Raw genomic sequence first — 26,889 nt, 5'->3', positions numbered from 1 at the left:
TTATAATTGTATTCACGGTTAATTTGTAGAGAGAAAGCTAATTCAATGCTTATCGATGTCATTGTATATAACGTAGAATGTCATTAAATATAATAAAATATACCAAGAGTAACGCAGAGAAGGCAGTGTGTTGAGAAATCGCAATACAAAAGACGTAATATCCACACGCAGATGTCTAGAATTGTTTATGTGATGGGCAACTGTCGGTGTTCCAAATGTTTTACAACACTGGCGAACTTCCTACATATTTAAACGACGTTGAAAAAGAAAAAGGTGAATTTGGTTCTCGCAGAAAATTTTCAATGTATGTTTAAATAAAACTTTTAATTCAGTTTACTCTTTTGATTTTAAGTTGCTCTATAATTAGTTAAGTGATTAAAATCGCGTGCCAACTTATTGCAAGTTGATGATATTGCAGAAATATACACGCTAGGTGTCAGCAATGACTGTCAAAGCTTCCACTCAATCATATAAATGATATATACCCATGAAGAATAAACAAAGATACATTCATTCCTTTTCATCGCAATATACACTATTTAGATGAAAAATTTATTAAAACTTATAATTTAATAATCTAATACTTACAAGGTTGTTAAAATATTTAACCGTAGTATTTTGTATTATACAAGCTACCCATCCCAACTTTATATGTGTAAAATAAGTTATTTTTTAATTTAGTAATTTTGAGAAGAAAACTTCTGGAATCCTAGGACAGCATGCCGGAATAAACTTTATCTATCAAGGGTTTTGTTGATCCACTCAAAATCAGATAAAAAATCGGTCCAGCCGCTTAAGAGGAGTTGGGTGACATACACACGTACAGAAGACTAATATATATTTTAAATCTTACAGGTTTGCCTCTATGTATAAAACGTACTTTCATAAGATCTTAATGCTTTGTAATATGAACTCAAGCCTGATAGTTCTCAGTGCTATTACGAGGAAATGAGTCGAATACCGCAACTACCAGATTATCTTTTGAATTCTCGGTTCAGTAACGAAACCTGTTTAGGTTTAAAAATAAAAGAAACTTTTAAGTACTTTCGTAAATTTTTAATTTTAATTATATCCATTTATTTTAAAGTTTCTTAATACTTAATTACTTTTTATGAACCGATTTCAACGATTCTTTTCGCCTTGGGTTATATGAACGGTTTTATTTCCACTTCTTTCGTGCTTAGAATTATCCATATTAATATGAAAAATAATGTACGATACATTACATTTCGAGACAAAGTGATAACGGAAGCAATTAAAAAATATAGTATCTTTAATTCTAAAAGTGTAGTAACATTCATTTTATGTCTTACTGAAGAATTCCTATACCTATTAACGAAAAGGTTAATTGCTGGTAGTCGGTACAATTTTTTTCAATGTATATGTGCAGGGTATATATTATATCTTCTTCTTCCTTATAAATAAAAATGGATCTTTATCCTCTATTCGTTCCTAAATCATTCATTCAATTGTTATAAAAATCAAAGAACAGGATCCTTTGATCTAAAACTGTCCAAAACAGAACAGGAATCAATTTATATTTATGCGTTTCATTAAATCTTCATTCTATACGAACGATATCGGGACAGGTAACTAATTTATAATAACAATAAAGACATGTCTATCGTTCTTACTTTTCTATAAGATTAAAAAAATCGAATTCATTACAATAGAGTTCTAAGAAATTACATCAATAAAAAATATGATATTAGAGAAATTAGCAATAAGGTTTCAACAAAAGCTTTTGCGAGAACTAGGCATAACAATGAACCTACTCGTAGGTAAGGAGAAGGCAGTAGTTACAAGCGTACCTACCTTATTAGACGCTAGCTATTGTTCACTTAGTACAAACCGTTTGTGGTTTCTCTTTGCCCGCACGTTGCAAAGTTATTTTCGCCTGGCAATTAAAAGGGCCTTCCACGTTTAATATAGTATCTTCCGTATACATAGCAATTTAACCTTTATAATAAAGGTGATAAAAGCCTCAATTTTCTGAAGTCCTTGGAATTGTTAGATTCAAGGAGTCACGTATATCATACCCAAAGCTCGTATGAATAATTTGTGCCTGTTTATTATTAGGGACGTGTGTGTTTGCGGTTGCATTCGAAACAAAGGATCATAAACGTAATTGATAGTACGATTTTATGATAAATTTTTCATTGTTTTATTTACTTTAAATGTAAATATTACTTTGCCAACATATATCGCAATGACACACAGAGAACTCATAAAGGATTTTTATAAATCATAGCTTCAAAATATATTTTTCTGTTTGTAAAACTTAATTTCTCTATCAATTATTTTTAGAATGATTTAACATCGCAGTATTAAATAAATATATTGACTGAAAGGTCTGAAAGCAGAGTAATATAACACGATGAAAATGTTTAAGCTGCTGCCAAATGACGCACCAAAATATGGTTACAACGAACCGGTCCTTAAAATGCCCATTAGAGTTGCACGATACACGAAATACGGGCGTTTGTAGTTGCCAAAACTCCGAACAGTTAGACGCTCGCCACGTCGGCGCCGCTAAGTACAAACTGTTTTATCCCTCGTTGTCCTATTTTCTCTTGCCAAAAGGATCTTAATTGACTACGCAAAATATATTACAACACAACAATACTGTTTTAAAAATAATTCAATCAAATACACTAAGAACTACATAAATAAAGCGCCATTATGAGTTTTATTTTCCAATACTTTTTAAATACGTCATGATGTTAAATTTATTTCAGTAGGTCATTCCAATTTCTGTGAAATAAATTGAACTGGCATAGTAAAGTAGAAGTAAGAGAGAATCGAGTATGATTTTATGTTACGGACTCGAATATTAGTTAGGAAGAGTATTAAGCATTTTCCATTCCATTTCGAGCGATCTAAAAACCGCTCGGTGTTTGTTGAGATGAAATTATTTGAAGCAAATATACGTGATAAATATAACTTTATCGTTTCATTCTAACAAAACCATTGTAGTTTAAATAATAGCTTTCTATACAGTATCAAGTATTAAACAAATCTCGAATAGCGATAATACAACATTTATTAGTCTTGTTAAAAGTTCAAAACTTTTAACTGTAATTGTATTTTACTCATTCATTAATTAACGCGATTATTAAAACATTGACAAAAATTAATTGCATTAGAAGTTACCTAATACATGAATAGAACTGTAAGTATGTTACCAACATAACATATTTATAAGTGAATTAAGGATTAAACTCAATGAATAGAATAGAAAAAACGCTGTTGTCAGTAATTTGCTAACATGTAGGTCATGATTACGTTCATGACGGGCGCGCGCTCAGAGCAACGTGATTGCGTTTGCATATTTGAGTATCCCGCGATATATACTCACTTTCGCTCAGGTCGAGCTAATATTGCATGAGGGAGGACAGTCCTATTTTTATTAACGTTGTTAGTGGTAATCTTACTGAAAAGTCGTATTTTTCCACTGGATTGACGAAAAATGGTCTCTTAAATCTCATTGAAATAGATGTTTTATATTGTGTTGCTTTATACCGCTGTACCGTTTTTTATTCTTCTTCTTGTGACTATATCATCTATAAATATTCCATAATCTAGTAGAATCAGGTATGGTAATTCGAATCGTGAGGCTGGATGGGACAGTGTAGAGGAAGAGGTTCGGGTTAATATAATTTAGTCGCAGCCATCCTCGTGATGAACTCATGTGGCTCAGCGAAGTTCTCCTCAGCTAACTCCTTCGTAGCTGCCATCATCTCCAAGATCATTTTAAAGAGGACACGCGAACTTTCATTCCCGTATCGACGGCCCCAGTGATACGGGTTTGTGGGAGGGCCAAGACGACACTTCCCGTGATCCACCGTCTCCTTCTGGAACATGACGGTCTCACAGAAAGAAACTACGTCTCTTTATGCCAGTTTTATATGGAGCATCGCCGAAACGATTGCTCACAAGAGAGATTATAAATGAAAGAAATTTTATGATCTTGTGGATCTGCCTCTCCACGTTCCATGTTACGCTACGGGTACGCTTTGAGTGTAGAGAGGTGTCCTTGTCCGCGCTATACATCAACTTCTTATTCTTATATTATTATTACAAACCGCAAAGATTGTCTGAATCAAAATCAAACAGTAGATATTGTAATCCAATTGTTCGGAATGTCATAAATAAAGAATAAGTTATTATTATTGAAACTGCGTTTTAAAAAGTACGAAAATGTCATTCATCAAATTACAATCATGACTTCAATGTCTACATTGCGTGTTGAACTCAGAACGCAGACTATATTTTATGAACTTTTCTTTTTCTGAACTTGAATTTGCCCTTAGATGAAAGAAAGGTCACGATAACGAGACGAGTTTTTAAAACTTACTTTTAGAAGAATTATCTTGGTAAAGTTCAATGTACATAACTTCTTATTAAAGACCATAAATACTGGATCTAAGATTTAAATTCATCGGCCGGTTTTTCCCGTTCTTATTTTTTTTCTTAAGATCTATGGTTGTTGGACGAAGTTTATTTGTGTTGTTTTTACGTATGTTAGTCTTATCAAAACTTTTACTGCTACACAGATTTTGGTCTCTGGATACTTAGAAGCGCCCAAAGTAACAGCAGCTGTCACTGTCATGTAACATCTTTAGATATACATATATAATTCTATGATTTCAATAACTTCCTTTGAGATAACAAAATCTATTCAGCAAATATTGTTTTGTGTAAAAATATTTCGTTTCACTACATAAATTGTGACGCCTTAAATTTAACACACAAAACGATAACAACTTGACGTTATGCCCCTTACTCTCTAATTACATTGGCTAAATAACCCTTGAAACTGGAAAGCAGTGATGCAAAATCCTGCCATCAAAATTGTGCACAACGGTTATACCTCTACACACGCAGACGATCATTTATTTGTACTCTTTGAAATATTTAAGTCATAAATTACAATAAAAAACAGTCCCTAAACAGGATATAATATATGTAACTAACGAGTGTGTTCACAAACACGGATACATTCTCTATTCGCTATATATTGGCATTCCGACACGACCGAGGTAATGCAGGCGCAGGACTCTACTTGCTTTTGTGAGACGCAGGATGACGGACACTGCCAAATTCTAAACTTCAGGCGGCTACTGCGAATTTCTTGAACAGGTCCAAAAATATTAAATTGTTTTGACCATTCGAAACAGTCTGAAATAATAAAATAATATAATTAATACTTGAGTTTCAATATCGTTCTTTGTACTGTTAATCAGGGTCAAGTTTAACTAAACTATCTTATCGTATTCCGTGGAGTTACGAGTAAAAGCGGTTGTCTATAGTTCCAATACGTTTATCTTGTATTCGTACAATACACTAATTGGCAATGACGATAATGTATTGCAATAACGTCATTAAGGATGATAATTAATTAATAAAATAAGCCTGTTATTAATTGATTTCTACTAATTTTGATATTAAATCATTTATAGTGGATACCTATGACGGTTACTGCCTCGTTGGTTTAGTGCCTTGATATAAGGTCACAGATTCAGAGGTTCAACTCCAGGTTAGGCAATAAAAATTGGGTGTTTTTATCGAAAAATTCTCATTTACAGCTCTGAGTCTGAATATTAGAAGTGTATGCACTCACTTGGTGTTAGGGCTTTGTCAAGTTCGTCTTAGTAGGTACCACACACTCATCAGATATTCTACAGCCAAACAGCAGTACTGGGTATTGTTGTGTTTGAGCCAGTGTAACCACAGGCATAAGGGATATAACTTCTTAGTTCCCAAGGTTGGAGATAAGGAATGATTAATATTTCTTACAGCGCCATTGTCTATGGGCGATAGTGACTTACCATCAGGTGGTCCATTTGCTTGTCCGCCAACCTATATCATAAAATAAATAAAAATAAACATAACATGCCCCGGAAAGTACTTTGTCCTGCGCCTGAACTGTTCTCGGTCGTGTAGGATTTACCGTCGTAATATGAGAGACAGGGAATATAGAGTGCACCTGTCTTTGCGCACAAACTTGTGCATTATAATATGTCCTGCGTAGTGGGCTGGTCTCCCTTGAGATTGGCCGCTATTGCCGAAATCGGTTAGGACAACATCACCCTTGATGGTAATGAATTTTTATTTTAAAACTACACGTTACGATTATTTTATATCAATAATTATTGTTTTTTTTAATACTAAGTGTAATTTTCATATGTGAGGTCGATTACAAGTTACATTAAAAGATATTATATTTATATATCTGCTAGCTGTGCACACACACCGTCTTCACCGCGCGCCAGTTTTATATATCTTATTTTCCCGCGCTTTCCGCGACGTGTGTCACTCGAGATGACAGATACATAAATACACAGATAATATATATTCATATTAAATATAAATGTAATACTAATTATGTTATTACAGATCTATGTACACTGCACTAAGTATAGTAAGTTCAAAATAGTTTTGCTTGAAAACAGGTCTTAATAACTTTAGCCTTAACATTTTTTATAATTATAAACGATTAGACGAGATGAATTGAATATCAGAATGCCGGGTCAAATATTTTGGATACAAAAGTAAACAAATCAACATGAAAATGCAGTATGGTAATTATAGTCAGACACTTCAATATATTTATTTGTATAGACACAGAAATTAAACTAAGGACAGTTGTATTTTCAGTTGAAATAGTTTAAATGTTGGAAATGAAATTTCTGGTATTTGTTAAAACAAACTAGACTAAATCTGCAAATTCTTTTTCAACTCGTTGTCAGTTTCTACCAACTACATTTTACCAACGCTTACGTTTTGTAACAAAGTTGTAAGCTTTGAATGCATAATAAAACTTGCAGATAAAATGACGAATACCTATGTTATGTTTGCGAAAGGAAAATTTCTATATCGATATCAGTTTGAAAGCTAACGTCCGCCGCGCGTTGGCGGCAGGTGTGCAAATCAAAATATTATTTCTGATTTGTTGAAGTAAAGCCTCGTCAGTTCCAGTTTTATGTAAACTGTTAGGTAACCAAGTTTGCATTGGTTCATATCACAAACATTTGTCATAGAATTTTAAAATCGTAACCTGTGTAGGTACGTCATTAAATTTAATTGTTTATTAAGCGTAGCTTGATGCAAAGTTTTTGGAATGTTACTTTGAATATGCAATCTTCAGATTCCAATTCCAATTCAAATTTAGGCATTTTTTTTCTTGAATATTGCCACTTTGGAGCCATTTCTGCTTGTTAACCTAAACTAAAATTGGCATGGTACCAACTCGCATTCTGAGCATCCGACCTAACCTTCACGACTGATTGAATGAACAAATTCAGACCGTTATAACGTTGAATTCAAAACCATGTGTTACAAAAGAAAGAATAAAGCTTTTTTATTATAATTCGAATCTCGAAAACTGTATTTTAGTTCACTGTGAGTTTTGTAGTGTTACGTATTTTCCGGGGCACAGGCGTATTAACGCTGTCAACATCCAAACTCCTGCTAATCAGAAAATTTCTCCAGAAAATGTCACTGCAGAAAACCCCGAGGTTTTTTTACGGGCCTGACGTAAGATATGAAGCTAGGACTTCATGATTTATAGCTTTATAAGGTAGCCACTAAACCGACGCTCTTAAATTAGTCCTACAAAGTATCTAACTACTGAGTTTCTTGTCACTTCGTCTCGGCAGAATTAAAGTTGCGAACCTTTGGTAGCTTAACTTTTAACAACACCCTTGTACATTGAAGCTTCTAAACTGTTTTAAGTACCACCTTGAATGAAGTAAGTTTTGATTTAATAAACACTCCCTGCAATTAAAATGAAATTTTCGGTAGTTGTTTTCATATTTTTAGGTTCTGTTTATAATTAAACTTTTTTGCTATAACCTCCATATTAAAAAAGTTTTAGTAATTTATACGATGATAATGTCTGTGGTAGTACAAGATATCAAAAATAAATCTTTATACATATATATATACTTTTCCGAAACTGTTGGATCGATTTCGATATGATTTTTTTTGTGTGTATTTGAGTTGTTTCCTGGATGTTTTAGATAGTAATGAGTAGGTGGTGCTGTGATCTGGAAGTAAATAAATCTTATTTCTTTTACGAAAAAATCGTGACGGACGGATATTTATCTATGCAATAATATTGTAATGTTTTGCAATAGACAGGCGGACAAACAAATTAAAGTGTCATTTTTATTTATTATTAAAAAAAAGAAGTATTTACAATAAAGACCTCTTTTGTACGGAAAGAAATATTCCAACCCCGCTCTTATTGCAGCTTAAAAAAATCCTTGTCACGATAATTACACTTCAAAGTACCTGAACCATGACAACCCTTTCACATAAAACTACATACATATATGAATGGTATATAATGTATTAGGAAGGTCTGGTATGTATATTAAAGAATGAATATTGTAATACAGTTGTCAACTTTCTTAATACATTTCGACTTTAATAATCGAAATGATACATAGAACGTCTAAATCTTCAGTTCTCAATTTATTACCATTTTTTCACGACGTCATAATTAATTCGATTGACAATGAAGGATTTAGATTATTCTAGATCATATACCAATTCAAGGTCAATGTTATTTTTTGGTCAAGCCTATGGTTGGAATAGGCTATATACATGTACATTCGTCACAGTAGCATGCGAAAGCGATCCGGTGGTGCCCGCCGAAGAGACGAATAGGGTATCGTTGGTCTACCGAAGAGATCCACATACTCCTCACTTCAAGTAGGAAAAATGCCTAATGAGTTTTTCCAAAGAGTAAAAGAAAGTTTTTACATATATATGTATGTAAATTGATGTTGGCATATCGTTTTAGATACTTTGTCACCTTTTGACCGATTGAGTTGTAACTTTGTGCAGTTGTTATTGACACTCGTGTAAAGGTCTTTGGCGTAATACTATCAACGTAACGGTGCGCCTGTCGCATCGGATATTTTTAACAAAAGAAAAAGATGATTCATGTTAGGTAGAATACTTAGATGTTTACAGCATTGACTACAACCCTGCGACGTAAAAATGCTCATTGATATCATCACAATGGCCCAGTGTTTAGAACTGGTGCTTTTTAACCGATGATTGCGGGTTCAAACCCAGGCAAGCACCACTGAATTTACAGATACTAAACTAGTGTTTATAATTCATCTCGTGCTTGGCGGTGAAGGAAAACCTTGTAAGGAAACCTGCATGTGTCTAATTTCAATGAAACTCTGTCTCATGTGTGTTCGCCGACCCGCATTGGAGCAGCGTGCTGGAATAAGCTCCAAACCTACTACTCAAAAGGAGGAGAGACCTTAGCTGAGCAATTGGGCATTTAATTTACTTTCATAAATATATTAATTAAATAGAATTCTGAAAATATATATACATTACACATAAAACATACAGTCTACATAAATGACGAACTAAAAAGTGTTATCCTTATACCTTCTTTATTTGTTTATATTATCAATTAAATTTTATGTAGTATAAAAATTTAGTCGAAAGTATTTTATTTGATACTAATTTGTTCGCCAAAATAAGTCTTAGGTTTGTTTATTGATACGCACCGCTTTTATCTGATTATCTGTCGGCACAGCTCTGAGGTGAGACATTAGTATTCACCAAAGGGCTCCGCCAAGTAAGGGGACATCGGTACAATTGGCTTTGTTGGTACAATGAACCTGTTTTCTACACATCGACTTCTGCATTTCCTGAATCTACTTGAACAGCTATATATATGTTGTATAGCTATATTCGTTTATTAAACACTTAGTTTTCTGCTCATGAAACCCTTATTATCTTATTAATTTTGAATATAAAATTCCTCATCGCAATCCGTGAAATAATTCGAAAACAAAACTTTTTGAAATTATGTCATACTGTTTGAACCTAAAGTGAAACTAAAATATTACGAGAAATATTTCTCAAAGAGACAAATTTAATATTTTGTACGGTACTGTACATTATTGATTTTAAAGTACGTCTACTTTAATTAATGACATGGGAATATCTGATAAACAATTACTATTTTTTCTAAACAAGTTCATACATTACTCGTTTAATATAAATAAAAATAGTACAAACACTACACTTTAATCCGACCTCCCCACTCTCTTAAACACATTACTTAATGTTAGCTGCATTTTGTTTTAATACGAAAGCGTACTTAGCTTTTGTATAGCATACATTTTAATTTTTCAGTATACATTAACCATTCAGTGTATATTAATAAATAAAGAAATAATTAGAGCAACTTGTGATTCTATTATAATATACAAGCATTACCTATACATTAAATTACCTGGTTTTAGTGTATATTTTTAAAAACCAATCGACTTTTTAATGTTTTTTATAAAAAAGGATTAAAGATGCCCTTGCTATAATAATGAGCTTAGTTTGTATAACTCTATATAAGGTTAAATAGTTATTCGGAATATATAAATATTTAAGTTATTTGTTTAATAAAAAATATAACTGTAGATTATTACTTGATGGTAGGGCTTCGTGCTAGCTCGTCTGAGTAAGTAGCACCCACTCACCAGATGTTCTATCGCCAAATAAAAAAAGTTTTCTAGATTCTAAGTGCAAATCCCATGTAGAAAGTTATTGAGTGTTTTCCCAAGTAATAATTTTTCGTTACAGCCAGCAAACGTAAAGCTGTTGGTACTGCGGCTCATATTTCTCTAGTTATTTCGAATTGTCGTCCCATCCGTTTAAAAGAGTGGTGAAATAGAGACCAGACCAGACCAGCGCACCTAAGTTACGCAGTTGACTAAGCCTTTATATTAAGCCGCTGTAGGCGAAATTCAGTCAGGAAGAATGCATAAAGTATTGATATTTTGATTAATGTTGAAAGTCTCGCAAACTATTTTCAACACAAAAAATATGTGCTCCTAACTCAGTCATTCTGTACTTATATTATACATTTAGGTTGACTTTCATATAACTTTTCGAGATAAGTTACAAACTGAAAGTTATAATGAACGCAATTGAAGTTTCACGCATTCGCTCTTGGAAATTTCTAGTATTTTATTTTGTTCTATTATCATATTGTAATGCTTAATCAGTACCATCTGTTTTATAACGTATAAAAATAATTCGATCAAACAATGGCTTATGTGAACAAATTCTTATGTAAGTATGTTTTTATCAACAGTTTTTCGCACTACTGGAACGCAATATGGTGGCCAACATGAGTCTACAGTACCGGCAGATGACGCTATTCGCGCCCACCAACCAAGCCTTTCAGAGGTACAACGGTGAAATGGATGATTCACTTGTACTCTTCCACATATGTAAGTAACAAAGAAAAAGATTAATATTTTAATAAAAATAAATATTTTAAAAACAATTTAATTAGTAAGTTAGTATATTTTTTTGTCAATAAAAATATATTCTTTTAATGATAACATTAAGAAGTCGTTGTGTTTGTTTAATCAATATTTAGTAATATATAATTCTTGTTTTCTACAACTAATTCCAAAGGTCCACAATATAATAATTAATCCACATTCAATTATTACTTAAGTTTAGTTTCAATGCAGGTATTCGAGGTCGGCTAAAGCGGCTTCGATACAGGCCTCTCGTTAGAGGAAAGTTTGTGGTCAGAAACAAAGTTTACTCGTACTTATAACTATTTCACTTTGTGAAGCATTTCGCCCTTAGCTTTACAATCCTCAAACTCGACATAGCAGTCATTCTTTATTTTATCAAAGACTTTATTCTTTATTTAAATCTGCACAATCTTGGCAATTTAATAATTATTTAAATGGCAACTTAGATAAAGTAATACATTGTTCATTTCAAACTTGATTTAAATTAGATTGGTTAGTTTTTTTTTAAATAGAACTTCGCCATAATTTGGAACACGTGTAGACTAATTTATGTTTAGAATTGTTCAAATAAGTGGTGATAAGGAAATCAAATCTCAGAATATATATTTTATTATATCATAAGTTCAAATATTTTATTTTTTCTGGAGATAACGCGTGCTTCGTAATGAAACATTTAGTATTAATCTTAATTTTATGTACTTATTTGTATCTCAACTATGTAAAACATAAATAATCATATGTTACCATTATAGTTTTGAAACGATTATAAAATTACAGAAAGGTCTAATGAAATATGTTTTTCAGCAAACTTGGCCACAACTCTTTCAAATTTGGACTACTCGATATCTTCGGAACTGGATGGCAACCCACCGCTTTGGATTACGAGACGACGCGAGGCAATGCACGATGACATTTACGTTAATAACGCGAAGGTCGACATTTCAAGGTCATACCAGGCTATAAATCGAAAAGGCAAACTACAGGTAATTCTATTAGTTTATTTCTACCTCATTCCCTTCTAGCAACTGGCAACATTTAAGTTAATATACTACTTAATTAAAAAGTAGATTTTTTTATTATTAAATAAAAATAAATAAATTGAAGATTAATAATTCATAAATCGGATTAGGACGAGCATTTTTAGCATTCATAATATGCTACTTATAAAATACAATATCTATGTTATTTTATAACTAAAAAGTAGCTACTGAGTTTTTTGAGTAATCTTCGGTTCGTTTTAAATTTACATTAATCGTGTAAAATGATTAAAAAGTTAGTGAACTATTTGAGTCATGGATATTTTATTAGATCGACTTTGAATTATTTCACTAGCAACATTAGTTTCGCATTGTGTGGGATTGTGTATGAGCTGCATTTAATTAATTTGTCAATTTTTGCGGCTAACCACCTTTTTGACACCTCTTGACGGAGTTTCTCTAGTACACGTATGTAGCAGTGCTGCCAACTCTTACGACATCTACGAGTATAATTTTTGAATACATATTTGTTGCAATTATGAGGGATCTAGATTTTCAATATATAATATTACAATGTTAAAGTAACGCTTTAAAACATTTAATATATCAGAAAATAAACTTCGAAACGCCCGATATTGCAATTTCACGGCGCGTTAACTTTGTTGCAGACATTTTTCGTTGGAAAATACCTCATATTTTAATTTCCTGCAGGTAATGGAAAGATAGTATAACGAGCTAACTTTAATGTTCGAATTGATTCGATTGTGTACGATATAAGAAATATTTCAAGCGTAAATATCCAGTAGATAACTTTATAAACTTTTATTGGAATATTCAATTCTTCAAAGTAATGTTTGACAAAATCTAATTTTAATTTTTTTAGAATTATTTTTGTCATTGTTTTGTTGTGTCTGTCTTTTCAATTTATAAATCTTACGGAACGAATCGAATATAAATCAAACATAATTATTTTTCATCTTCTTCAACTTTGAATATCGATTTTATAGGGAAATCTTGTAAGAAATTCAAATGTTACCAAATTTAATGCGATTTTTTTCAATTTTTTTTTTATTATTTGGCATTTAGAAGAACCAAAACAACTGAGTTTGCTATTAATTAATCAATCAAGAAAACAGGATTATAATTTCTGGTGTGCCGTTCTTATGAGGCATTGCAACTAACAGTTCATGCCGTGAAACGACTAAAATGCAGCGTACCGTTCCCTTGCATAATATTTTGTTGAAAATATTTTTTTCTAAAATACAGTCTTGAATAATAAAATACCCTTTTCGGAAAAAGTTCTAGAAAAAAAAAAAAACAACCGGCCACCACACGTGGCCATCAGACTTTTATTATAATAATATCAATTGCGCGCCTACATTAACTGACTGGAGTAATAAATTAACCTTTATTGTGCCCTTACTTTATTCAAATATTACAATATAAGTATTGCAATAAAATACTTTATTACTTAGATGTAACTTATTTTTACTTTAGATGGTACTAAAGTTACTTTGTACCACCATTTTTTTATCTTATATTAAAAATGGCACTCAATTCAAATATATTTATATATAATTAAAATAATATAAAAATAAAATTCAATGCAATTTTGAAGTTTTTCCTTTTAACAAAAGTTTGTCATTTCAGTCGTAATTTTAAGTTTTGTATAAAATAAGAACGTCATGGGATCTGCGTGATTTCTTTTACTTAATTCAGGCCTTGTGACGTCATGTTATGTCACTACATTTTTGGTTAACTTGAAAAATACATTAACGAAAAACTAATTGTTACGTAAAGCTTTTCAAACGACGCAAAGTTCATACTTCAGTATTTATTAAGCAAAGATTATTAAACTAGTTTGGTACTTTTTGCCGTGAAGTTATTTACCTTGAAGCACGTTATGCATCCCTGGCGTATAAAACTTGTTTTCAACAACCATAATGCACGCGGGATGATGCTGTACTTTTCAGTATACATACATTTTTAGAACTTCATCCGAACAATTTATATAAAGAAACCAAATATTGGTAATTTCTCAAAATGCCAAGATTATTTAAGCGAATTTTAATAACTTAAGCCTTGAAAGCTTAACCTAAAATTTCAGCTCAATCGGTTGAAGTTATCTGCTTCAAAATTGAGTAGCAAGATTCCACCCGAACAAACATACATTGCAAGTTAAATAAAAGCTTTTAAAAAATAAATAAGTGGGATTTTCTTTTTAAAATGTTGCGTCTATGTTACTCAGATCCCCTGAGATGCGCAACATTTTTTTAAAAAATGACTCGGATTTTTTTATACAAAAAATCCTAAGTCTGACAAGATATAAATATATGGCTTGAAACATATTAATAATTTTTAATTTAAATCACGTATGTGCGGTAATACTACTGATAATAATAATATATCAATCATTTTATTGCCTAAATTTTAAATTTTTTTGCTTCATTGGGCTACCTTATATGGTAGATCCCGAGGTCCTAGATTCCAATCCCAGGTTGGGCCGATAAAAAAATATTGATTTTTCAGTCGAAAAATTTTCATTAGCGGCCTTATAATTCTCATTGGGAGTCTAGAATTTGGAAGTGTGTACTCTTGCCTCGGAAAGAACGTAAGACATCCTGCACCTAATCTTTTTTCAGTCGCGTTAGATTTCCCGTCCCATCGGATGATGAGGGAATAGAGAGTTCAATAGAGACTGTTTGTGCACACACTTATATGCACTGTAATATGTCCTGCGTATACTTGTCTCCTTATGTTTAAAATATTGCACACACAACATGTTCACTGAACTGTCCAAAGTTAGGAAAACTATAAATATCCGCAAAAGTGTTTGGATTTATTACAACACTATAGTATTACGTAGACAGTTTGAGTCTTTTTATGAGAATAGAGCAAGTATTACAAGTTTGTGCAATTTTCGACTTCAAACTGTTTTATTATTGTAACTTCTAAAATAACGATATTTATTTTAAATAGTCATGATATGCAATACTAGTTATTAATAATAATTTTATGATGATTATTTTATAAAGATATAACAAAAATCATTTAAAATTTAGAAGATACAAACACTCAACAAGTAGTTATGATATTTAAGTATTTTGGTTAGAAAGAGTAACTTCCTAAAAAAAAAAAATTACAATAAATAGGCATAAAGTCGTTCTTAGATTTCGGCACTAAAATTAATATTAATCAGTACATAAACTAAGATGTTATGTATTCTATGTCAGCCGTCGAACCAAAAAAAAACCAATACTTAGTTACTAAGCATAATTTTATATCAATTAATACATGAATGTCACTTCTAGTAATTTGATAAAAGATAACGTTTCTCTTAATGATTAAGTGCTACTTATACTTAAGTCAATTTTTGTTTTAGGTCCTGCACGTGATAGACCAGGTTCTTCAGCCTTTGCTGCCCTTGGGCCAAAGCGCCGTCGGCTCACCGGTGTACAACCCAAACGCATACCAGTTTCTCGAACATTCGGACGTATTCAATATCGAACAACATCGCCTCAGGTAATATTCAGGATAAAGCAGACAACCGGCTATATTGGCGAAATATATTTGACTTTTAAAGTTTGAATGCAGTTTGAACTATGTGACATTCGGAATCCTCTATAAAAGATGCCTACATGAGTATATATATAACAAAGTTATATATTGACCTTTAGGCGATAAGCTTTTCGTCCGCTTTCTGAAACGCATTCTTTACGTACATAGTTTAAATGTAACATACGTAGGAATGTTGTACGATAGTGGAAAATAATGTGCCATTATTTTTTCTAAACATATGATTATTGTTTGTTTTGTTCACTAAACTGAATACAATAACGTGAGACGCACAAACGAGAACACTCAATAGAAAACAATACACCAGTTAATTGTATTCAGCTTGTATTTCAGCAAACAGTATGCAAAAATACATTAACTAACTAGCAGTTGTAATAGAAAGAGAATTTAATTTCAGAGAAAACTTTAAAACAAAAAATTGATTTGTTTATTCTTTATAATAGTAAACATATAACATAATAAAATTATTCAAGAGTAGGGAATTAAAAGACAATTTAAATTTAATATTTTCTAATAACTCAAAATGTAAAACAATATTGGTGCAAACCAAAACAAGTTTCATTTAAAATGCTATTACTCATGAACACATCAAACATTTTATCTGCGACAAATTGCAGTTAGTTATTCAACTCCTAGTACGTTTTATGATTTGAACACAATATGACAAATTCGCTATCATCAGCGTTTCGACAGACATGTCGTTAGGCGTTTTTGTGAAAACGACATTACTAAAGTTCCAATCAGTTTTGCATTTCAGCGATTGCATTCAAATATTCAATTTCGTAACGTATTTTGAATAATGTAATATCCACTATTGCTTTTCCATATTTTGTAATGTCAATGGTTCTCTGCAGATTAATACCCTCTAGACGAATATACGTCCGGATTTAAAAATAGAATGAAGTTTATATGAAGTATTTTATATTCATAAATACAATTTTCCAACCATTAATCACGCCAACTGCAGTCGTTCAAAACAAAAGTACCTCGAACTATTTTGATTCTCGTCCTTTATATTTTATTTGTACAAAAATATTAATATTAAAAACCGACGGTGGAGTTGATTTTTACCGTTTAGTTATTCCAGGCCACTAAGTTGCGCCTCTGATGCGAAGTTTTATGAGTCGGATTTTTCCACTTGCCCGCTTTTATGCAGCAAGAGAAGTTCTAAGTTTAAAAACAAAAGATTTTTTTAAATGTATTTAACTAACATGATATAAATAAGGGACGACCTACAGTTGCAATTTGATATTATTATTTTAAGATAATGTTCAAAATAATATTTTTGGTTACTTATTAATAATGAAGATTATTTTAATATAGTTGTAATATTAAATATAATTAATTGTTAAGTAAGATTAAAGTTTGAAATTTCGACCATTGTAGTTTAATAGAATTATATTTATTTATTTTACAAAATAATTCGTAAATAACTAGAAACATTATTGAGTTCCACTTAGAAAAAAGCAATGAAATAAATTATATCAACTACAAGTCAACGTACCAAATATAACAAATATTCTCATATGCATTCGCGAATATTCATATACGTCTCCACACATTTTACACAAATTATAAAAAAATTAACTAAATTAATAAGTGTTCTTTTATAAAATATTATTAGCACTATAAAGAATAAAAATTTCTTTTATTCATAGGGAATCTGTAGTACTTCCTATGTGCTACTACTGTTCGTTACAATTTTTAAGACAAAAATTTTCCGCCATAAAGTCGAACGTAAGTTGCGCGCGAGCGTTTTAACGCTTTTCTTTTTCTCTTTGTTATATTTATTCACTTTTTTCTAAATCGAGTACACTTTTTTAAATTTCGAAAATTTATGCTTAGCTTCTTGTTTACCAGTAACGTAATGGTTAAGCCAAGCGGAACCACGAGTACATTATATAATCTGTTTTTTTATATTTTGTGTGTGGTTTCATTAATAAGGAAATAATTTCATAACAAAATAAAATAAATGGTTTATCGAAAATATTAATATTATCGAATATTAAATTTACAACATTTTATAGCGACAATCTTACGTATAAAGGAATATTGTTCGAAAAACAACGCAGTTTTGATAGAAGAGATTACGCAGACTCATCGTGTATAACGTTTAATTTATTAATATTATGCTTTTCATGAGACTATAGATACCGATAACAAAATAATTAATGTTCAACGTAATACGTAAAACAGTATTCTCGTATCGACGTATTATGTGGGCTTTATATAACGTAGACGTTTTAAGGTTTCTGTAATGTACTTAACTATTTGTTAAGTCACTTAGTGTTACTATTATTTTTAATCTAAGGCCGTATTATTGAAGTATAAAATAAAATAATATATTTTACGCTAATATTACTTTTGTTAACGGTTATGATATTTATGGTTATTATTATTACAGTACTCTAGTGACTAGATATAAGACTGCAGACTCATAGGTTCCAGATTCAAATTCCACATCGAACCACTTTTTGTTTTTCCTTGAAGTACAATTCTCACACAAACACGCACGCAGTGTGTCTAGCTGGAAGCTAGAAGTGTGTGCACCCCCGTGCCTTAGAAAACCCTTAAAGGTCTGCCTCTGATCTTGTTCCGGTTGTGTCGTTTTGCCGTCCCATTCGATGACGTTTTCTAGTAACCAGCTTTTAATGATTATGAGCTCTTGGATTCGAATCCCAAGTCGGGCCAATGACTCTATTTGGCTTTTTTCCTAAAACCCGTCACAACACAATATGTGAATCAGAAAATTTAGAGAGACTCTTACATTTGTGCATATAAACGTGGAACTAGTTAGTTTCAGTTATGAATGGCCTTCGTGATCAAAATCGGTCAGTAGGACATCACCATAATTATTAGAAAGATTATCAAGATAGTTCCAAGAAAGGTATCGACTGGCTATTGAAAATAATATGCTAATGGTTCATTGTCGTTCAACAAGAGTGACTGTATAGTGCCAGATGCACTTTTTGATTACAGTGTCATTATTCTTCGATTAATTATTTTTTTATACAAACTTGAACGGAACAAGAACGTCGAAAAAAAAAATAGAAATATATCTAAATTTTGGGTATATTTATACCGTCTGGGTAGGGACCACCCACTAATCATATATACCATCAAGCAGCTTAGTATTGCTGTTCCCTACTTTGAAGAGTGAGTGAGCCAGTGTGACTACAGGAACAAGGGATGTAACAATTTAGTTTCTAATTGTGATGGCGCATTGAAGATTTAAGGAATGTTCATGGGTGTTTATGAACACATACCATCACTTAGCCCATTTGCTCCTTCGTCTACCTATTGCGTAAAATAAAATGTTAATATTATTAGTTCACCTTTAACGGTAGACGAACCAGACATCTTTGGAATTCGGTTGGTCTTGGTCCTTCAATTTAATTTCTTACGTCTCTGAATATTTATCCCAAGTACTTTTTTCTTTGACATATTATTTTCTTCTATTTAATAGAATAGGTACTTTTTAAGAGAACTTTGAGAATAGCTGTTGACCCTGATATTTAAATGCCGTAGTTGTAATATTGTTATACAGTTTTTCTTTTATTTATGAAATCTTTTCGATTCGCATAACTCCTTATTGTAATTATATATATCAAAGTAATTCCGTAAATTTTATTTAATAGTCAAGTCTTTGAACACATCGGATTCTCATTAAGATTTAATTTTAATAGATATTGTTTCTTAACATAACCGTTCTTATAAAACATGTATTTCAAAGAAATTCACTCCAAATTCAAAGAATAATAAATATGTATTTGTAATTAATTAAGGTTTTTTACGGTATAAATATTAATCAGTATTTAATTATTTAGTTTCTATCGAAATAATAACCTGTTTAAAAGGACACATATGTCCTTTTAAACAGGTAAACATGTAAACATGCCTGAAAATATAAAATGTTCTATAGCAGATGTCATTCGTAAATATTACAAAAGACGATACTTAAGGCATATTTGCTATACGACAACATCTAACCTTTTTAATTTAGCTATGTAATGTTCACCAAATTCTTTATGCATTATATTAGAATGAATACTTGCGTATTAACAAAGGAAGCTTTTGGAAAAACCTAATCATTAATCTATTCATTCAATTATTCAATTCGATCAAATATCGATCGCTTTATATTAATTCATTCAGTACACCATTTAAATATATTTATTTCAAAGAAAATACTTTTATAAATAACTGAGAAAATTCAGGTGACTGAAAACTCCGTTATCGTTTATATTGTAAGGCTCTGAAGGTTGTAATGCAGTTGTTACTTTCTCCTCTGCGAATAAGATTTTATAACTTTTTAAATTTGTATTTATTTAGTAGTATGTAAACGATTTCTTGTACTATTTAATTGGTCTTATTAAATACATTGCATAGCGATGGAATTGTCTTTTTTCTATTTTATGGCTATTGTTATCGTGGCTAGAGCCTACAACAATTCTGCCAAGCTTTGTCAAAACAAAGTCACTTGCTGTATCTGTCCGTTTGTTTGTAACTTCTTTGATACTACACCTTGGATTCCGATTCTTCAAGCTGATTTTAGTATATTATATTTTTAAAAAATATTAACAGTTGATAATTTTATGTTTTCGAATCGAGTCCTTAAAAAATATATTTAAATATAAATACCAAACCATATGAGATTCTTAAAATAATTTACTACTAAATCGTTATACCTAAAAATGTCCTGTATTACTTTTGAATAATAAAACTGACTATTAATAAGAGATAATTTTATGTCGATTCATTAGTCAAATAGTATTAATACTTATCAAAATAAATACATATTATACTTAAGTATTTTAAGGAAAAAAAACTGGTGTTTATATTTTGCAATTTGGATCGTAGTCTAATAAAATATTAAGAGATATTTGATTAAACACATAAAATAAATGTGGCCTACGAGGGATAGATCGCTTGATTTGATTTAAATTAAATCTCATCTTTCAAATAATGATGTGTATCACAGACTGAATCATAATTTTTCCCATATGAAGCCGGTTACGAACGAATTTACAATGAGTACCGTAGAATATTTGGTTCCGGGACATACCGATTAATAAGTACTTAATCTGTAAGGTTTATTTTTTATTTATTTAATTTAATAGCTAATATAATGTTACTTTTTTAAATTCTTGTTAAATTTTATACATTTCTGATATTTAAATTAAAGACTAGAAGTCATACTCATCAGTATGACAAATCAACCTACATCAATACTATATAAAATAAATTTATCTCACACGTTACTTATAATTTTTAATACTGTTTGTTGAAATCGATAGTAAACGCTTATAACAAAATTTCTCCTCGATCTAACACTATTAATAAATATTCATTACTACAAAAAAATCCGATAATATAACATAAATAATACACTTGTAATACTTTTTCTTACTTTTTTATTCTGTGACCGTAAAACTATAGTTATAGTTTATAGTACATTTTAAGATACAACTGGCTTTCTTCTCTTATATGCAAACGGTCAAGTACGGACAAGCCAAGCTAAGAGTCTAGTTCTAAATGCTATCGACTTGAAGTTGACGTCGTTATAAACTTGCTTGTCTACAGCTAAAAAAGAAAGAAAAGTTATATTTGTTTAATATTTATTTTTAAATAAAACAACAATGTTTGAAAACTGTTACAAAGTTTTTAAATTGTAAGTCTGCAATATCATAAATAAAACTAAAATTTTAAAACGAATAAATATACGGATTTTGCGAGTATTATACGCCATATATAAATTTGTCCCACTTTTAAGGCAACTTTGATGTATTTAAAAGGGAATTCATCTCAATTTTTTTTCCAGATCGTTCCGTCAAAAAGTAAACCAATTACAGAAGAAAGAAGTCTTCAACGCCGATGGACGACACACATTCTTTATTCCCGTCGACGAAGGCTTTAAGGTAACTTCGCAGAACAATAAAACTAGTTTGTAAAGTTAGTGAAAACTTAAGTATTTTACGTAAAGGCAATTTCTCAAGAGTTAAATTTACTTTGTAAAGGGCAAGCTCTTTGGAAAATAGATCCTTATTAGGTAATATAACTGATAGACAGTTATAGTCATAAATCAATAAACATATTACTTTTTTTATAAAATAATAGTATCCATGCCAAATTTTAAGAAATTACTAATATTCCTATTTACCCCTTCAATTAACCATATGATGAATTTTAATTAGCTTCTTCCAGGAGTCAAAGTTAAACTAAGAGATCAGCATTGAATCGACGATATATTTATTAGTTTAAGACCCAATATTTTAAATGAACGTGCGTTATAAATTTATCTAGACACGCGGTAGCGTGTCAGCCAAAGTTCTAGTAACAGAATACAGTGTATCTATAAAAGTATTTATACCAACATCTTGTAATTAATTTTAACCGACAGATATAAATAACTATATTCTTCGATATATTGATCCAGTTTTCAAAAAGTACTAAATATTTAAAAAAAACTAGTTAAATAAAAGATACAACTAACGAAGAACAAAAAAGTACTAAATAAACGGTATATTAAATATATTTGATTGTTTTATTGGGAACATAAAATATAATCACTAAAAATAAATATATTGAAACGGTTTAATTTTTGTTTAATAATAATCCGTGTATTTTTCGTAGCCAACCACGAGATCGGATTTAATCGACGCCAAAGTGGTCGACGGCCACGTTATACCTCATCACGTACTGTTCACTCAAGCGACTCCAGAAACCGAGGAATTCAAGAGTATGGCATTCAGTGACAACGTCAAAGTAATAATATCTTTCACGACGTCAGCCAACGGAAAGGAAGAAATTAGTAAGTAAAGAATTAATTTAATAATTAATAATAATAGTTTGTATATTTCTGTAATTAATTTTTGTGGCTCGTTTTGTTTTTAATTTTATTATAACAATTTCTTTTCCTACTGTAAAATATTATATACATCCAGTATAATTAACGGAAACAGAAGCAAACGTTATATTGTCTTTGTGGTTAAGTGGCTGGCTTACCGTCCTTACATATAAAAATTCTTTATCCTGTTCGGCGTAGCACTCTTCTCTTTGGGGATTTACATATAGCTGGTGGAATATATTCCTGAACTCTCTGTAGATGTATAAGATAGCCGTCCCATCGGACAGCGAATGAGGGAATAGACTGATAGCGTTTTAATTGCTTTTTACATGTTAAAATTTAGACTAATACAAATCAAAATCAACTATTCGATATTAGAAGTAAACCCTTTATACAACATTGATTATCGAAATTATACCACCGGTTCGGAAAGAAATACCAAAGACCTGAGAAGATATGACGAAAGAAACTCACTAAATTGTGCTAGCTTTGATAAATCTTTTACTTTTAAAAATGACTACAGTTTCAAATATATTATAACCATTAATAAAAAGGTATTACACCCCAATATTTCTAAAAACAGACTAACTTTACCCATATAAATTAATAATTAAAAATAAATAAACTATTCTTCCGTCGGTTCCGTCAGTGTACCGTTAAATTAGCTATTTTAAATCTGAAAGTTACCAGCACTAAAAGCGTGCAATTTCAGCTCAATAAATTGATTATAAGTTATTAATTTAAAATTCAGTTGAAAATTTGACCTATACGTACTAAAAGGCTGCACCATTTGATTAAATAACAAGTAACAATGTGACGTGGTGATGCCTTTCTGACCGAATGCGGACACGGTGGTCATTTCCAGGTGACTAGCCTGCATATAACTGCGCAGGACATTATAGCAAATAAATTTATGCACAAACACAGGTGCAAGCTCTATATTCACACTCTCATAGTACGTTGAGACGGCAAATTCAACAATTAGAAAGAGTTTAGGTGCTAGACCAGCTTTACCAATCTATCAAGGCAAAGGACTGTACACACATCTAACTTACAGACTCCTGATAATTTTTCGAAAAATAAAAATGTATTTTTATCAGCCACAGGAAGACGAGATCTACAGTCTTAAAAAGTAGTCATTAGTTTATATTCGGTAACGTTAACACTCAAGTGTAGAAATTTCATCACGTGGCACATATTCGTAACAAATATTTTATTCAAAAACAAATTATATCACAAGATAAAACCCATCTATCGTTTAAACGTGTAGCTACATATTGTATGTACATATGTATTACGGACTACGGTCCAACATTTGTAAGCTTCAATCATTTTAAATTACTAATGAATAAACGAAATACCTTTCTTTGTTTTACAGCCCACCCGTCAGGTAATTAATTAGCTTATTAAAACGAATTTAATAACATAGGTATTAATAAGCGTTAAAGAAATATTTGTAATGTGAAAATGTTTACAATATACTTAACTTCAGCCAGAAATTTTAAGACCGGACAGACAGTTACGGTAGTCGCTTACTTATTCTACAAATTGTGTTAAAATGTTATATATGATAAATTTTTGTATATATTTAAATACTGCAAGACTTAAACAATAAAATAATGATATATTTAAATCATCTGCTAGTATTTGCGGGTCAAATATTAAAGATACTGATAGAGTTAAAATTTCGCTGGCCATTTGATGCAAATTAAATAAAAAAAATATTTTTTTTTAAATAAATTTCTCTTCTTCATCGAGCTTGAGGTTGTACGTTTTTTCTCATTACTTTTACGTCATAGATTTGTTATTTCATTCTCTGCTTTATTTCCATAAAAAAGTGCAAAAAAGTATTACTTGCGTCCGACTGACACTTTTCATATAAAATTATAATTATACTTATATTATAACGTCTATGGCCGTTATAATATAAGTATAATTAATAATTAAACAAATATAGTTCCATATATCATAAGCTCTTAACTTATTAGAAGTGACTTAACTACATTTAAATAAATATATCTCTTAACTTTAGTAAAAATGCGATTGACTTATAAAACTTAATAAATAGCTCCAGACAGTTTTATTCACATAAACATTTAGTTGCCCTGTGTTGTTAATATAGAAAAACACATTAAAATAAAGAATATTTCAAGTAAAGTATAGATCGTTATTTTAGCAAAATAAATTGATATATTTTCATTAAAGTCTTAGCTATAAGCTTACGTCCAATTTTTAGTATTAAAATACAATAAACGAGCAATAAAAAAATACTTCAAAACCACCACTCGAAAATAAAACACGTGTCATCCCTCAATCAGAATGAAGAGCTTCGAAAATTCCAGATACACAATGTGAAGAGTAAAACCCGTGTCACTTGAAACGCGTCCGTTTTCACAAAATAAAATACTAACAAACTAGGTGCATATCTGTTAAATACCGATGGCCGGTAAAGGTTCAAGTTATTTCTTTTGAAATTCTAAACTGCAAATAAGTTTTCTTTTTAAATTAATTTAAAAATAAATTTTATTTACAAATCTATATATTATCGAAGCGCTATCAACCTTGGAAACTAAGTAGTAGTTTCACTGGCTCACTAATATTTTTAGCCGGAACACAACAATAATAAGTATTGTTGTGTGCCGGCTAATGCCAGCATATACATCAATGTATATATCTAATAGCAATTGTCTGTTATTACCTATTTTACGTCACTAATTGGTTAAACGTATCATTTATGCTATTTGTATGGATCTAGGTTTTTTTTCCTTTTTAAAAGAGAAGCAGTCTTTATGTGTAATTTTATGAAATAGTTAGTGGCTGCCATCGCTCATTGACATTGGCGCCGTAAAAACTGTTTAATCATTCCTTATATCGCCATCGCACCAGCAACCTTTGAAACTGAGATGTTATTCTTGATGTAACCCTTGATTCTGTAGCTCTCTCCCTGTAAAACAGAACACAACAATACAAAGTATTACTGCTTGAGGGTAAAATATATAATGAGCGTGGAGTGCTACCCGGATGGGCTTGATTGTTTTAGCAACAAGTATTGTTTGTTTTCAAATAACTTATTATATCAAATAATTTGTTATTATAATAAATATGTAATGTATTTATTAATATAAACAGCGTTAACAAGTTGCTATAAAAAATCTTTTTAACGAGTAATCAAAATTTCTTGCTATATTTTTCTTACGTCGTCGTGCACTAATTTATAAGTGAGCTGTAAAAACATTCCTTCAAAGGATTCGTTTTAAAATATTAAAACACTTTATTCCATTGCAAAATTTTACGTAAACTTAACGAGCGTTTAATTAGAGTGGGACGTAATATAGTTACAAGGACTTGAGACTAAGTTTTTAATATGATTGTATGTGATTTATTAATAATAATGTACAATTAGACGTTAACTTACAGAGATTTTATATTTATATATATATATAAGATTTCGACAACGATTGACAAACTCAGATAAATATTTTTTTTATGACAGGCTGACAACGATTCATTTATATCTTCGACGAAATAAATTTGTTTCTAAGCATATATCTCTTAGCCTCCGCTCCTCAGAATGTATTGAAAACTTTAATAACATTGTTTAACTAATACTTGATTACATGTTTGCTTTAGGCCTTATTGAAATTGTTGACTGAGTCGATAAGCAAGCCTATACAAACATTCGTGGAAAGTCGGTACAAGATTCCCTAACTTTATGTATGTATACATGTTACAGTCACAACTATTGTATTTCACGGTCAACATTGACCGGGAACTTTACATACGTTGAGTATATTAAGTTTATTAACGTGTATTATCTAATATCACACCTTGGAATAAGAGGGTAAGACTGACTCGTATACCGTAACGGCAAACGGCATGACGTGCTCTCGCCTACTCTCCGCCTTAACTCCCTGTGTGTGCTCACCACTTATAATATATACATCGTTGCTAAATATTATTATAACATTATGGAAATAATATGTATTTTATAAACGAAACTCTTGTTTTTATTTATTTTACTCCGTAAATATTGGGTCTCTTGAATTATAAATTATTTTAATGGCCATCGATTGCGATGTTTCACGTCTACCGGGCGTCCCTTGACGGCCACATTTTTTATTTCTGCTATCTGGAAAATGACCGATAGGTCAGTGTGGTACTATTGAGATTCATACGTATA

General features: G+C 30.9%; 1 protein-coding gene across 8 annotated transcripts in view; it reads left to right on the top strand.

Moving 5' to 3' along the window:
* Positions 1–26,889, top strand: part of LOC125065326 (fasciclin-1) — a 78,945-nt gene that overhangs the window by 43,153 nt on the left and 8,903 nt on the right. For 5 of the 8 annotated variants that reach the window (XM_047672871.1, XM_047672869.1, XM_047672866.1 and 2 more), the window contains exons 2-7: positions 11,132–11,270; positions 12,114–12,292; positions 15,669–15,808; positions 21,684–21,780; positions 22,496–22,673; positions 24,088–24,099. In XM_047672871.1, the coding sequence (XP_047528827.1) occupies positions 11,132–11,270; positions 12,114–12,292; positions 15,669–15,808; positions 21,684–21,780; positions 22,496–22,673; positions 24,088–24,099 (745 nt within the window). The remainder of the gene's footprint in view (positions 1–11,131; positions 11,271–12,113; positions 12,293–15,668; positions 15,809–21,683; positions 21,781–22,495; positions 22,674–24,087; positions 24,100–26,889) is intronic. The other 3 variants (XM_047672872.1, XM_047672867.1, XM_047672870.1) reach the window with 1 other exon arrangement.

The sequence above is a fragment of the Vanessa atalanta genome, chromosome 7, assembly GCF_905147765.1.
Source record: "Vanessa atalanta chromosome 7, ilVanAtal1.2, whole genome shotgun sequence".
NCBI lineage: Eukaryota > Metazoa > Arthropoda > Insecta > Lepidoptera > Nymphalidae > Vanessa > Vanessa atalanta.
Note: the sequence above shows the minus strand (reverse complement) of the source record. Positions and strands in the feature narration are given on the sequence as shown.